The 13,369-nt window shown below is 42.1% G+C and overlaps 1 protein-coding gene across 2 annotated transcripts in view; it reads left to right on the forward strand.

Annotated features, from left to right (window-relative positions):
* The window catches only part of fhad1 (forkhead-associated (FHA) phosphopeptide binding domain 1), a 48,985-nt gene that overhangs the window by 32,154 nt on the left and 3,462 nt on the right, over positions 1-13,369 (forward strand). For both annotated transcript variants that reach the window (XM_041870349.2, XM_041870350.2), the window contains exons 19-27: positions 3,268-3,382; positions 4,787-4,893; positions 5,599-5,758; positions 6,129-6,255; positions 8,195-8,345; positions 8,723-8,802; positions 9,898-9,993; positions 10,490-10,716; positions 12,842-13,010. In XM_041870349.2, coding sequence (XP_041726283.2) covers positions 3,268-3,382; positions 4,787-4,893; positions 5,599-5,758; positions 6,129-6,255; positions 8,195-8,345; positions 8,723-8,802; positions 9,898-9,993; positions 10,490-10,716; positions 12,842-13,010 — 1,232 coding nt within the window. The remainder of the gene's footprint in view (positions 1-3,267; positions 3,383-4,786; positions 4,894-5,598; positions 5,759-6,128; positions 6,256-8,194; positions 8,346-8,722; positions 8,803-9,897; positions 9,994-10,489; positions 10,717-12,841; positions 13,011-13,369) is intronic.

Raw genomic sequence — 13,369 nt, forward strand, 5'->3', positions numbered from 1 at the left:
GGGTCTCCCGGTCGCGGCCGGCTACGACAGAGCCTGGATTCGAACCAGGATCTCTAGTGGCACAGCTAGCATTGCGATGCAGTGCCTTAGACCACTGCGCCACTCGGGAGACCTCATGAAGCTGGTTGAGAGAATGCCAAGAGTGTGCAAAGCTGTCATCAAGGCAATGGGTGGCTATTTGAAGAATCTCAAATATAAAATATATTTTGATTTGTTTAACACTTTTTTGGTTACTACATGATTCCATATGTGTTATTTCATAGTTTCGATGTCTTCACTATTATTCTACAATGTAGAAAATAGTAAAAATAAAGAAAAACCCTGTAATAAGTAGGTGTGTCCAAACTTTTGACTGGTACTGTATGCAAATGAGATATTTCTGTATTTAATTTTCTATAAATTTGCTAAACAAATTCACGTTGTCATTATGGGGTATGGTGTGTAGATGGGTGAGAAAATAATCAATTGAATCAAATATGAATTCAGGCTGTAACACAACAAAATGTGGAATAAGTCAAGGGGTATGAATACTTTCTGAAGGCACTGTTGGTCAATTCCCAGTGCTGTTTAGTCTAAATTAAACAGCACTGGACACAGTAGTGTGCTTAATGCAATGTAGTGCTATTGTATGTCACTAGATGACAGTCACATATAATGCAATGCTAGAAGCACATCTTTTCCTCAGTTACAGATATTCAAATGCCAGAGAGTGTATGATCAATGCATAGTCATACTTGGTGTTACTGGGTGTGAAATAAACTCAGTAACACTTTACTTATTCAAAATTCTATGCAAATAACTTTTATTTCCTGGAAGGGAGCTTCATGTGTGGTGATGAATTGGTACATACAAGACACATACAGTGGTGTGTATTCATGGATGCCAGGGGAAGCCAGGCTTCCCCAAATCATATAAAAAAAATATATATATATATATTTTGTCTCTCTGTGTTTCATAATTTTCCTTCAATTCGCAAGAAGCTGAATGTATCTCACTTGAGAAAGCATCCAAGCGAGCGAAACAGCGCCCTTATGTGTAGGCCATCTATCTGATTCTGTCTGGTCCAAAAGAGTATGACATTGTTGCCGCCCGTAGCATTGAATACAAGGGAAGCCAGCGAGCATTTGGCCTCCATTGATACATAAAAAAATAAAAATAATAGCCAATCAGCATTGAGCTAAACTGAGTGAGCACAACTGTGAATGGTCCTGGCGCACCAGAAAAGGTGTCAAGGGAAGCCAGTTTTGGATTTGGCTTCACTCCTATCAAATTGCATTGAGAGCATTCATCACTGACAGAAACAACTTGAATTGTTGCATCTTGTTGTGTTGTTGTTCTCCGGTGGCTAGCTAGCTAGCTAAAATTGGCCCTTTCCTAAATTAAATGGATGGAGATAGGGATTTGGACTAGTGGTTTGACTTAATTCTCCGTACTGGCCAATTATTATAACAACGATTCTGATCCAACCATTAATTCATACATTGTGCCCCTGGCCTGAGAGGATGGAAGTTCAATGTGTAGCTAGATTTAGAAGGCTAATGTTAACTAGCTAACATTGCCCATGAATGGAAGTTAAGCTAGTGAGCAAGCATTTTAGCCAGGTAGCCTTGGACAACAAAAAAGAGTGATAGACCGTTTCGTCAACATGAAAGAGAGGAGGATGGCATTGGTGAGTCAACATGTTTTTTCTACTTGCACAAATGTGCACGCACACAGGCACACAGAAATCAGAACCATGGACAGCCACATCATATTTAGCTTACGTTGATTGGACTAAATTGTTTTTGGTATCTTTTAGTTGTCACTGTATTAGACTAAGTATAGGTGATTTGATGATGTTGAAGTTGAAATGGTGCTGAAATAGAGGAGGCAGCACCTGTTTTCTTTGCGACTCGCGAAAACTCTCCGTGGTTCTAAATCAATAGTTGTTTAGTGGTCCGAAAATGTCGTCAACATTAACTTGCTTGACCATGCTGTAGGTCATGTAACTGTTTGTTACATGCAATATGCTTTGTTGACTTCACCAGACAGAGGTTGCTCTCCGGTTTTGTGATGAAACAAAGGTGTGATTGAATTTATTCTGCCACTGTGTCTTCTTATTGTCTCGGGCCTTAGGGCTATATATCACGGTGTCAAGGCATATGAACTAACACGTTATAGAGCAAACAGCACAATTATCACAACACACAGCTTTTTTTCTGGCTTCCCCAGTTATTTTGCCCACACACTGCTACTGGACACATAACAACATAGAACACAAAAACTGGTAGGCTGTATAAAGGATCAGAGGCATTCTATGCAATCACAGGCTATACATACACATAGATACAAAGAAAAATGAGAGGGGTGAGGAGTTTGATGGATGTTGGCACAAAACTAGAAGCTGCTCTCTTCGGGTTTGTATGGGAGAGCTCTACACCTGTGCCCGGAGGGTAGGGGGCTATACTGGTCATGGTGTGTGTGTCATGTCAAAGGCTATTTGTTCCCCCTTCTTCCTCACTCGTTTTTTATAAATGTCACTGAGGGGTTCCTGGCTTGCTCCAATGACCTTCCCACTGATTCGTATTATCCTGTTCAGTGGGTTCTGACTTGTGTTCCCTAGAGCACCAAACCACCCCACAATATTAAAAGCTGGGATAGATTTTTTAAAGCATTATAAAATGCTTGGAGGATTGATTGATGTACATTAAACTTCCTCAATTTCTGTAGAAAGAACAGGCGTTGTTGACATTTTGAGGGAATTTGTTCAGTGTTACTTTTAAAGAAGAGCTTGTTGTCGATGATGGTTCCTAGGTATTTGTAGTCGTCCCCTTGTTTAATTATCTGTCCGTTAACCTCCAGCGCTGGGATGGTAGGTTGGTCTCTTCTGAAGTCAATGACCAGGTCTTTGGTTTTGGTTGCATTGAGGTCCAGGTAGTTCTGGCTACTACACCACAGTGAAACCTGTCGATTTCAGCCTGGAGGCGCCCCTCTGGATTGCCTGTGTTCATTATTACTGTGTCATGAACATAATATCTGGGTCCGAGCTCCTACAGTCGTCTGTGTACAGGGTGAATAGCACAGGCGAGATGACCGAGCCTTGTGGTGATCCTGTACAGATGGTTCTGGATGAGCTGCAGTGAACGTTGAATCTGACCAGCTGGTGTCTATTTTTCAGGAAAGACCCAGAGAATCTGATACTTAAATACTTACAGGATGCAGATGTAATGCTTTATAACTTGTTTTAACCATGTATGAGTCTTTATAATGTATTATAACTCTCCACAGCGTTGGAGGGGAGTCTGGAGAGTAGTAGGCCCGTGAGGAGTACCAGTCCCCTGGAGACACAGACTAAACAGGCCCCAGAGGTAGCAGCCCTGGAGGGTATTATCACTTCACTCAGGTAAAGAAGGTTTTTTGGAGTTTCTTTCAACTAATTAGATGGCCTCAATATTGATGAGACTAAATAGTGGAAACATTCGCCAATAGGCACAGACTATTACTGACATTTAACTAGAGGGACCTTACCACATTATATAGTAAGTTTGATGCAATACATCAACAGTTTGGATTGTAAATCATAATTTATGCAACCTCCACATTTCTTCATGTAAGGTTATTCACTTTAGATGTTGTCTCAGTGTATTCACACCATGGTATTTCTTGCCATCTTAAACAAGCACTGTTTCCATCCTGCACAAAGGAGTGACATCATCACTCAGCAAACATCCCCATACTCACACTGTGCTTTACTCATGAATAATTCATGAGGCCAGAAATATATGACTCATGCTTTTCTTATATAATGACTCTCATATATATGATCCATATAGGGATCAGTCTGTGAAACTACCCTCTTGTCTCAAACCAAGCAGAGGATGACTTCTGAAGGCCCAGGCACTGATTCCTAAATGTAATCTGAGGTCTTCTTATCCCATCCCATGTGTGCCACTGCATTCCAGCTAAAGATAAGCCTATGAGAGTCCCTGGTGTCAATTTCTGAACACACAGTATAGGACAGTTACAGCACAGCATGTGTCTTCTAAATCTTAGATTAATGATCATGCAGACTTATTTTTTTACAGCTAATTTAAAAGGTCATATTACCACAGTCAAATATCTCCTGATTCAATGTAGTTCTCTAGAAGTAGGAATTTACATCATAAGAACGTGTGCACAGAGAAAGTTATCTCTTTCAAATATGGTGATAGAATGCCTTGTTTCTGTGTGTGTGTACGTGCGTTCATGCGTGGACGTGTTTAACTATACTTGTGGGGACCAGAAGTCCCCAAAAGAATAGTAAACAAACAAAAATTTGACCAACTGGGTACATTTTGTTAGTCCCCACAAGGTCAAAGGCTATCTCTAGGGGGTTTAGGGTTAAGGTTAGAATTGGTGTTAGGTTTAGGGTTAGGAACTACGTTTAGTTTTAGGGTTAGGGTTAGGAGCTAGGGTTAGGTTTTGGGTTAGGGTTAAGGTTAGGTTTTCAGGTTTGGGTTAGGGTAAGGGTGTGGGTTAGGTTTAGGGTTAGGGAAAATAGGATAGGACAGTACAAGACTGTGTATGTGTGCGTGTGTGTGCGGGTGCATGTGCATGCGTCCGTAGTGAAGCTGTGGAATTATGAGTAAGTGGATTAATCAGGCTAAACATGGTCAAACATTCTACTGAATTTTGGGGTCGGAACGTCCTAGTAAACACTAAGGGAGCATTATACCAGTGTGCAGATTTAACTTTTGTTCAAGCATTCCAAATACCTAGTTTGTTAGCTAAAATAGCCTCCTCTAGTTTTCCTTGTTTTCATCTCCAGGGCAGACTTGGCCCAGTCTCAGCTGGAAACATGTAGCCAGGGTGACCTCATCGTGGCTTTGAGTCATGACCTGGCTGCAGCCAATGCCAGGATAACAGACATGACAGGTGCAATCTCACATGTTGATCCATCCCTTCAGTATATTATGGTTTTCTCATTTATTACATACAGGTAACTGCCAAAATAATGGAAACACTTGAGTAAATGAGGGATACAAAGTGTATTGAAAGCAGGTGCTTCCACACAGGTGTGGTTCCTTAGTTAATTAAGCAATGAAGATCTCATCATGCTTAGGGTCATGAATAAAAAGGCTGTGCCGGCCACTATTATGGCCATTACATCGGCTATCATGGCTATGCCCCCATAGGATGACAATGGACACGAGTGGTCACTGAATGGTTTGATGAGCATGAAAACAATGTAAACCATATGCTATGGCTGTCTCAGTCACCAGATCTCAACCCAATTGAACGCTTATGGGAGATTCTGGAGCGGCTCCTGAGACAGCATTTTCCACCACCATCAACAAAACACCCACTTATGGAATTTCTTGTGGAAGAATGGTGTCGCATCCCTCCAATAGAGTCACAGACACTTGTAGAATCTATGCCAAGGTGCATTGAAGCTGTTCTGGCTCGTGGTGGCCCAACATTTTATGTTGGTGTTTCCTTTATTTTGGCAGTTACCTGTATATGTCAGATCACATTCAGCGGAAGCACATTTTTGTCTGATAATATAGCAGTCTCGCATTGTGTGCGTGTGTGTGTGTGTGTGTGTGTGTGTGTGAATGCCTAACTATGTGTATTCTGCAGGGGAACTGAGTGAGCAGCAGAAACTAGAGTTGGAGCAGCTTAAGGCTCTGGTTGTCGATCAGAGGGTCCAACTGAGCACGCTCACTCAGAAGCTAATGCTGATGTCACAACTCGTGGAGCAGAAAGGGGAGGAGCTTGAGAAAGTGAGGGATGAATTGAGGTAGGTCTGAGGTAGGTGCGGGGGGAGACATTTGAAGCTGAGGAGTGAGGTTACCAATCCCCATCGGTTACATTGGATTTGTAATGTGGAATCCTCAAATGTAATATAATATGTGTACAAATGTGAAGTACCAATACATTTAAACTCTCTCATGGTTTCTCTCCACGATATAATGAAATGTTTGCTAAAATAATATATTTACCTTGAAATTACATAAGTACAAAATAATTACTAAATATATTGTAGTAGCTGTATTAGGGTCATTAATAAGATAGCAAGCAGCCAGCCAGCATGTAGCGAAGGGCTGATGCATTGTATCCTATCGTACATTTTATGATTTGATTTTATCTAATGTGTTGTGTTCTACCAGGCTTTGTCAGGTGGACCTGGAGAAGCGTCTCAGGGCAAAGCGAGAGATGAAGGAACAGAGGACAAACCCAGAGCAGACCCAGCCTGTCCACTACTCTGTTGTCACCTGTATACCACCACACACAAAGGTGAGTGGAATAACATAAAGGCCCATATTCACAAAGAGTCTCAGAGTAGGAGTGCTGATTTAGGATCAGTTTTGCCTTTTAGATTATAATGAGTGAATACAAGGGGGAACCTGATCCTAGTACTCCCTACTCTGAGATGTTTAGGAATACAGGGCCAGTGCTTTACGGCTCTGGTCCTCGAGGTCCGCTGTGTCTGCTGGCTTTTGGTGAACTGGCTGATTTAGATTTAGACCAGGGACACCAGGTGTTTGTAACCTGGTCCCAGATGTGTATGTGCTGTTTCGCCAACTCATACGGTGGTTATCATGCCAGACAACAACCATAGGAGTTGACTACCCTATAAAGGACAAACAGATCTGGGACCAGATTAAGAGTATTGCACTCTCCAGCCACATTGATCAACTGAAAGCAAGGGAGGAATAAAATGAATCTGCAGCATCATAAATTCACCACACATACACTTGAATACGTTACTGAAAAACAGAGGTCTGATATTTAGTTGTCTGGTTCAGTAAATGCTGGCGGCTGCCTCTGTTTCCTCAGAGACAAGCCAGTTTGAACAGGTTCTGCTGATAATGATCTCGTGCTGTGGTACCACGCCTCTAACTCAGTACAATCAATTTTTAGAGGAAGAGACCATCTCCTGTTCCCCCTCCTATCAGGACACTGTAGAAGCAGGAGATACATTATATGACATTGTACATCCTAATGTTTAATGACATGTGCCTCGCATCCTGACAACACACTCGCATGTAAAGCAACGCCTTGTCGTAAACCGTAACAACAGTACAGTACAACATGGCACAACTCCTCTGTATTCCCCAAGGCACTCATTTATCTGCTGTTTGTCTCTCTAAATGGAAAATAGAGGGCCTCAACAGCTTCATACTGCCCAGACATGATTTAGGCTTGTGTTTGTTACACAACCGCTGTGTGTGTGTGGTGTGTGTGTGTGTGTGTCACTCACTCACTCACACCTACAACATAGCCATTCAGACTCTTGTTATAGTACCCGTGTTATAATCAATAGGCCCACTACAGTGAAGTGAGGATCGTGAACATTGCATTGTGTCAGTAGGGGATGCATTCCAACTTGCTGACTCACACAACAGACCACAATGACAGGCGTTGTGTCCCTGAGTGTGCTTCATACGATCAACCACAGATCTGCAGTCAAAGACACTTGGCTGGAATGGAGCTCAAGTCACACACCTACTGAGTCATTTAACTCAATGGAGGTGCATTTCTATGCATTTTGACAAGTCAACATAATTTCCTTCGATTTCACTCAAAGCATCATAAAGAAATCATAAGTAATAGTCTAGTAACAGCTTCAATCTTTTCATAAAGCACAGCCAAAAATAATCTCAACCTGCAAGACGCCAGCAGTCAAATGATTTGCGCATAAAGAGTGCAAAACACAAATTTGAAACCTTAATTGCATAAAGGAATATTTGTGGATGTATAGCCATGATACAAATATAAATTGATATTTTTCTTAATGAATAATTTGTTAGTGAGATGCGGTCGCCACCTGTGTGTGAATCGCTTTATCTAAAAACGAGTGATCAATTGTAACAGGGTGTAGATGGGTGTCATATCTTTGGAGTCATAGAAGGACACCTCCCAACTGTCGTAGTCCAGCTGCATTCTGAACCTTTGGGGTCTTCTCTTCAGAGTGAGGGGCTCAACTCGTCCTCCTACTTTGTACTTACCACTCTTCAGCATTATACACATACTCCATCATTTGGTGATGCGTCCAGCTCTTCCTTCCTGGCAATGGACTTTTTTGACTACACCCAGAGTCCACTTAGTGTTGTCCCCCACCTCTACCTTCGAGCTGTGATATCCTGAGCGAGACCCCTCAGAGGAAAAACTCAAGTGCCTGTCATGAGTTATGAATATGATTCAAACGTCATTTTCTTCCCTTTGTGTCCAGGATATGGCCACTGTCACCGCTCCTGGGGAGCTTGCCAAGCAGGGGTCAAAGTGCAGAGGTTATCGACACGAGGAGGTGATTCAGCATCAGAGGGAGGCTCTGTCAGAGATGAGGGCCAGGATAGGAGCCTTGGAGCAAACATGGCCCCTGAGTAAGCAAGGTCAAAACTCTATGAATATAGAAAGAAAGCCTGCAAACAGCATGTTTTGCTCCCATGTGATATAATTGAACATGACAAAGGCTATTGCAGGATCAATTAGGGCAGTGACCAGGGGCCCTAAGACCCCATATCAGATTATCTCAGATAACATTCAGGGGGTCCCTGAAAAAGTAGGGATAAGACTAACACTTTGAAAATCATTTTTTTCAAATATGCCGTTTTTGTGCTGCTCCCTATCTCTATGCCTTGGTCAATGTCACTGTACATTCTCTCTATATGTATTTAATGAGTTAGGAGACATTATAACACTTTGTGTCCTCCAAAGTGTTCCTCTTCTCTGAGATTTGGGTAAGTGTTTGTTCCCTCAGAGTGCTTCACCCAGCAGGGTGCACCTAAGAAACAAGCAGGGAATGAGGCGGGCAAACTCAGCACCCAGAAGTCTGCAGTGGTAAGCACCTGGCCCAGCCTGGTCTCATAGACTAAACGTAACATAGTAAAGGTACATCCGGGAACTCATATTAGTATGAGATGTTACGTTTGGTATGGTTACATAAGAAATATGGTTACTTAAGGCAAAATTGCGAATGTCTAGCAACCCAAAGGCTGCGAGTTTGAATCGCATCACGGACAACGTTAGCATTTTAGTTAATTAGCAACTTTTCAACTACTTACTACTTTTTAGCTACTTACATTTTTACATTTACATTTTTAGTCATTTAGCAGACGCTCTTATCCAGAGCGACTTACAGTTAGTGCATACATTCTTTTTTTTTTTTCATACTGGCCCCCCGTGGGAATCGAACCCACAACCCTGGCGTTGCAAACGCCATGCTCTACCAACTGAGCTACATCCCTTTGCAACTACATGTTAGCTAACCCTTCCCCTAACCTTAACTCTTTTAGCTAACCCTTCCCCTAACCCTAACCTTAACCCTTTAACCTAACTCCTAAACTTAACCATAACCCCTTATCCAGCTAACATTAGCCAGCTAGGTAACGTTAGCCTCCTAGCTAGAATTCTTAACGTATTGAATGTTTCTCAAATTCGTGACATATTGTATGTTTTGCAAATTCTTAACATATAATATGAATTGTAATTCGTAACATATCATACGAAATGGGTGATGGACACCCACAAATTAATACATGCCATATGAAACGTAACATATCATCCTGAATCGAGTGTCGGATTTACGTACCGAATAATACGAAATGCTCTGAGATCAGGTTGCCTGGCCACATCTACAGTAAGACACTAACCACCTGTATTAGCCTGCATAACCATACTCCAGGGTTATGTTCATTAGGCACCAAATGGAAGAAAACACAATGAAAACAGGAAGGGACTACCTGATCTTGTCGAATAAGAAATGCTCATTTTCTTTTTCCATTGCAAAACATATTAAAACGTTTTTTTGTTAAATGCACTCAATGAACACGTCCCAATACTCACTCTGCTGCGAAATTCCTCTTAATGTTGATGACTATGATTATCAACGTAGTATTGTGTAATGTCATATGTTATATGATCATTTCAATCTAGAGTGGCTGGCCGCTCCCTGGAGCATTGGGGGAAGAGACCCTGGAGCGCACAGCCAGACTGGACCTATCAGACGCCCTGGACCTCAGCGAGAGGACAGTGAGTGGAAGGATGCTTTCAGGGGGGGGAGTGTGGGTGGCTATGACAGCTATATGACATTTAGCATAATGTATCCCCATTGCCATCTATGGGTGACTGGGCTGCAGTGTTCTTCAATTCTAATCCTAGAGAGCTACTGGGTGTGCAGGCTATTGTCTTAGCCCAGCACCTACTTGATTCAACTAATCATCAATTACTCCTCTCATTCTGTCTTTGTCTCCCTGTCTCTTTCTTTCTTTCTTTCTTTCTTTCTTTCTTTCTTTCTTTCTTTCTTTCTTTCTTTCTTTCTTTCTTTCTTTCTTTCTTTCTTTCTTGCTTTCTTGCTTTCTTGCTTTCTTTCTTTCTTTCTTGCTTTCTTTCTTGCTTTCTTGCTTTCTTGCTTTCTTGCTTTCTTGCTTTCTTGCTTTCTTTCTTTCTTGCTTTCTTTCTTTCTTTCTCTTTCTCTTTCTCTTTCTCTTTCTCTTTCTCTTTCTCTTTCTCTCTTTCTCGCACTCAGTACCTGGATCTGGCACGGGCGCTGTGCGAGGCTCTGGAGTTGAGTGAGGGCCAGCTGCAGGGGTGTGTGTCGCTGCAGCACCTGCCCCAGGAGGAGAGGGCCAGTCTGTATTCTTTGCGTCACGCAGACTTGGAGCTGCTCCGGAGCCGCATGGCCCTACAGCACAGCCAGGCCCAGCGAAGGGAATCCCTACTGCAGCAGCAACACAGAGAAATGACTACTCTCAGGTAGGGAGGTAAACCAAGGGAATACAGGGCCTTGAAATAGATCCCTTTCCTCAATAGTGAATTTTCATGACATTACTACAAATGTGCCACTTTGCAGACGCTTTTATCCAAAGCAATTTATAGTATAGTGAGTGCATACATTTTTATAATGTGTATGTAATCCCTACAGAATCTTTACCCAAGAACTTGGCATTGCTAGCACCACGCTCTAACCAACTGAGCTACACACAGGAGGACCAGTGTCAGTCACCCACTATCTGCTTAAATACAGTTGAAGTCGGAAGTTTACATACACCTTAGCCAAATACATTTAAACTATTTTTTTCACAATTCCTGACATTTAATCATAATACAAAATGTCCTATCTTAGGTTAGTTAGGATCACCACTTTATTTTAAGAATGTGAAATGTCAGAATAATTGTAAAGAGAATTATTTATTTCAGCTTTTATTTCTTTCATCACATTCCCAGTGGGTCAGAAGTTTACATACACTCAATTAGTATTTGGTAGCATTGCCTTGAAATTGTTTAACTTGGGTCAAATGTTTCAGGTAGCCTTCCACAAGCTTCCCACAATAGGTTGGGTGAATTTTGGCCCATTCCTCCTGACAGAGCTGGTGTAACTGAGTCAGGTTTACAGGCCTCCTTGCTCGCACACGCTTTTTCAGTTCTGCCCACAAATTTTCTATAGGATTGAGGTCAGGGCTTTGTGATGGCCACTCCAATACCTTGACTTTGTTCTCCTTAAGCCATTTTGCCACAACTTTGGAAGTATGCTTGGGGTCATTGTCCATTTGGAAGACCCATTTGCGACAAAGCTTTAACTTCCTGACTGATGTCTTGAGATGTTGCTTCAATATATCCACATTATTTTCCTTCCTCATGATGCCATCTATGTTGTGAAGTGCACCTGTCCCTCCTGCAGCAAAGCACCCCCACAGCATGATGCTGCCACCCCGTGCTTCACGGTTGGGATGGTGTTCTTCAGCTTGCAAGCCACCCCCTTTTCCTCCAAACATAACATTGGTCATTATGGCCAAACAGATTTTTGTTTCATCTGACCACAGGACATTTCTCCAAAAAGTACGATCTTTGTCCCAATGTGCAGTTGCAAACTGTAGTCTGTCTTTTTTATGGCGGTTTTGGAGCAGTGGCTTCTTCCTTGCTGAGCGGCCTTTCAGGTTATGTCGATATAGGACTCGTTTTACTGTGGATATAGATAATTTTACTCCAACACCTTCACAAGGTCTTTTGCTGTAGTTCTGGGATTGATTTGCACTTTTCGCACCAAAGTACGTTAATCTCTAGGAGACAGAACGAGTCTCCTTCCTGAGCGGTATGACGGCTGCGTGGTCCCATGGTGTTTATACTTGCGTACTATTGTTTGTACAGATGAACGTGGTACCTTCAGGTGTTTGGAAATTGCTCCCAAGGATGAACCAGACTTGTGGAGGACTACAATTATCTTTCTGCGGTCTTGGCTGATTTCTTTTGATTTTCCCATGATGTCAAGCAAAGAGGCACTGAGTTTGAAGGTAGGCCTTGAAATACATCCACAGGTACACCTCCAATTGACTAAAATGATGTCAATTAGCCTATCAGAAGCTTCTAAAGCCATGACATCATTTTCTGGAATTTTCCAAGCTGTTTAAAGACACAGTCAACTTAGTGTATGTAAACTTCTGACCCACTGGAATTGTGATACAGTGAATTCTAAGTGAAATAATCTTTCTGTAAACAATTGTTGGAAAAATTACTTGTGTCATGCACAAAGTAGATGTCCTAACCGACTTGCCAAAACTATAGTTTGTTAACAAGAAATTTGTGGAGTGGTTGAAAAATGAGTTTTAATGACTCCAACCTAAGTGTATGTAAACTTCCGACTTCAACTGTAGTTACTAAGTTATAAGAGCAATGCTACTGTAGGAGCAACACAAAGATTCAACTATTTATTTGACCTACTTTTATTGGTTGGAGTTTACGTAATGTGTTGACTCATTTGAGTAGAAAACCCACCTGCCTCAAGTGACTTGAAACGGGATTGTAGTTAGGGTTATTTGATCATTGATAAGTGTCTATATTACATCTGTCCTCCCCCTCTGCTTCCCTCCCCTCCCCCGCCCAGGGAGAGCCAGGCAGAGGGCCAGCAACTCCAGGCCAGTCTGGATACGCTGAGGGCCGAGCTGGAGACGGAGAGCCAGGAGAGCTCCCTGCTCCGCGAGGCCTTGCGCCGCACCCAGAGCCGTCTGGAACAGGAGATAGACCTAAACACCAGGGCCGTAAAGAGCCGTAAGGTATAGGAAGTAGTAGAGCAGAGTGAAACACTCAACAAACCCAGGGGACGATTTGTTTTTTAACACATATTCACCTTGACGTACAATAGGCTGGACCAGGAGATAGGCCTTAACACCAGGGCCGTAAAGAGCCGTAAGGTATAGGAAGTAGCCTAGTAGAACGGAGTCATAACTTTACACTTTAAAAAGTCTTTATACTCTGTGTATGAGTAGTATGGGACATGGCCTAATCCAGTGTGATTGTGAACTAACATTTTAAAACTGCCATTTTATTCAACAGCATATACTGTATGTGCCAAAAGGCAATATGCTTTTAAAGTGGATTTTAGAGTGGCCAAACATGTTAATAATAACTATTT

This window comes from Coregonus clupeaformis, chromosome 24, assembly GCF_020615455.1.
Source record: "Coregonus clupeaformis isolate EN_2021a chromosome 24, ASM2061545v1, whole genome shotgun sequence".
NCBI lineage: Eukaryota > Metazoa > Chordata > Actinopteri > Salmoniformes > Salmonidae > Coregonus > Coregonus clupeaformis.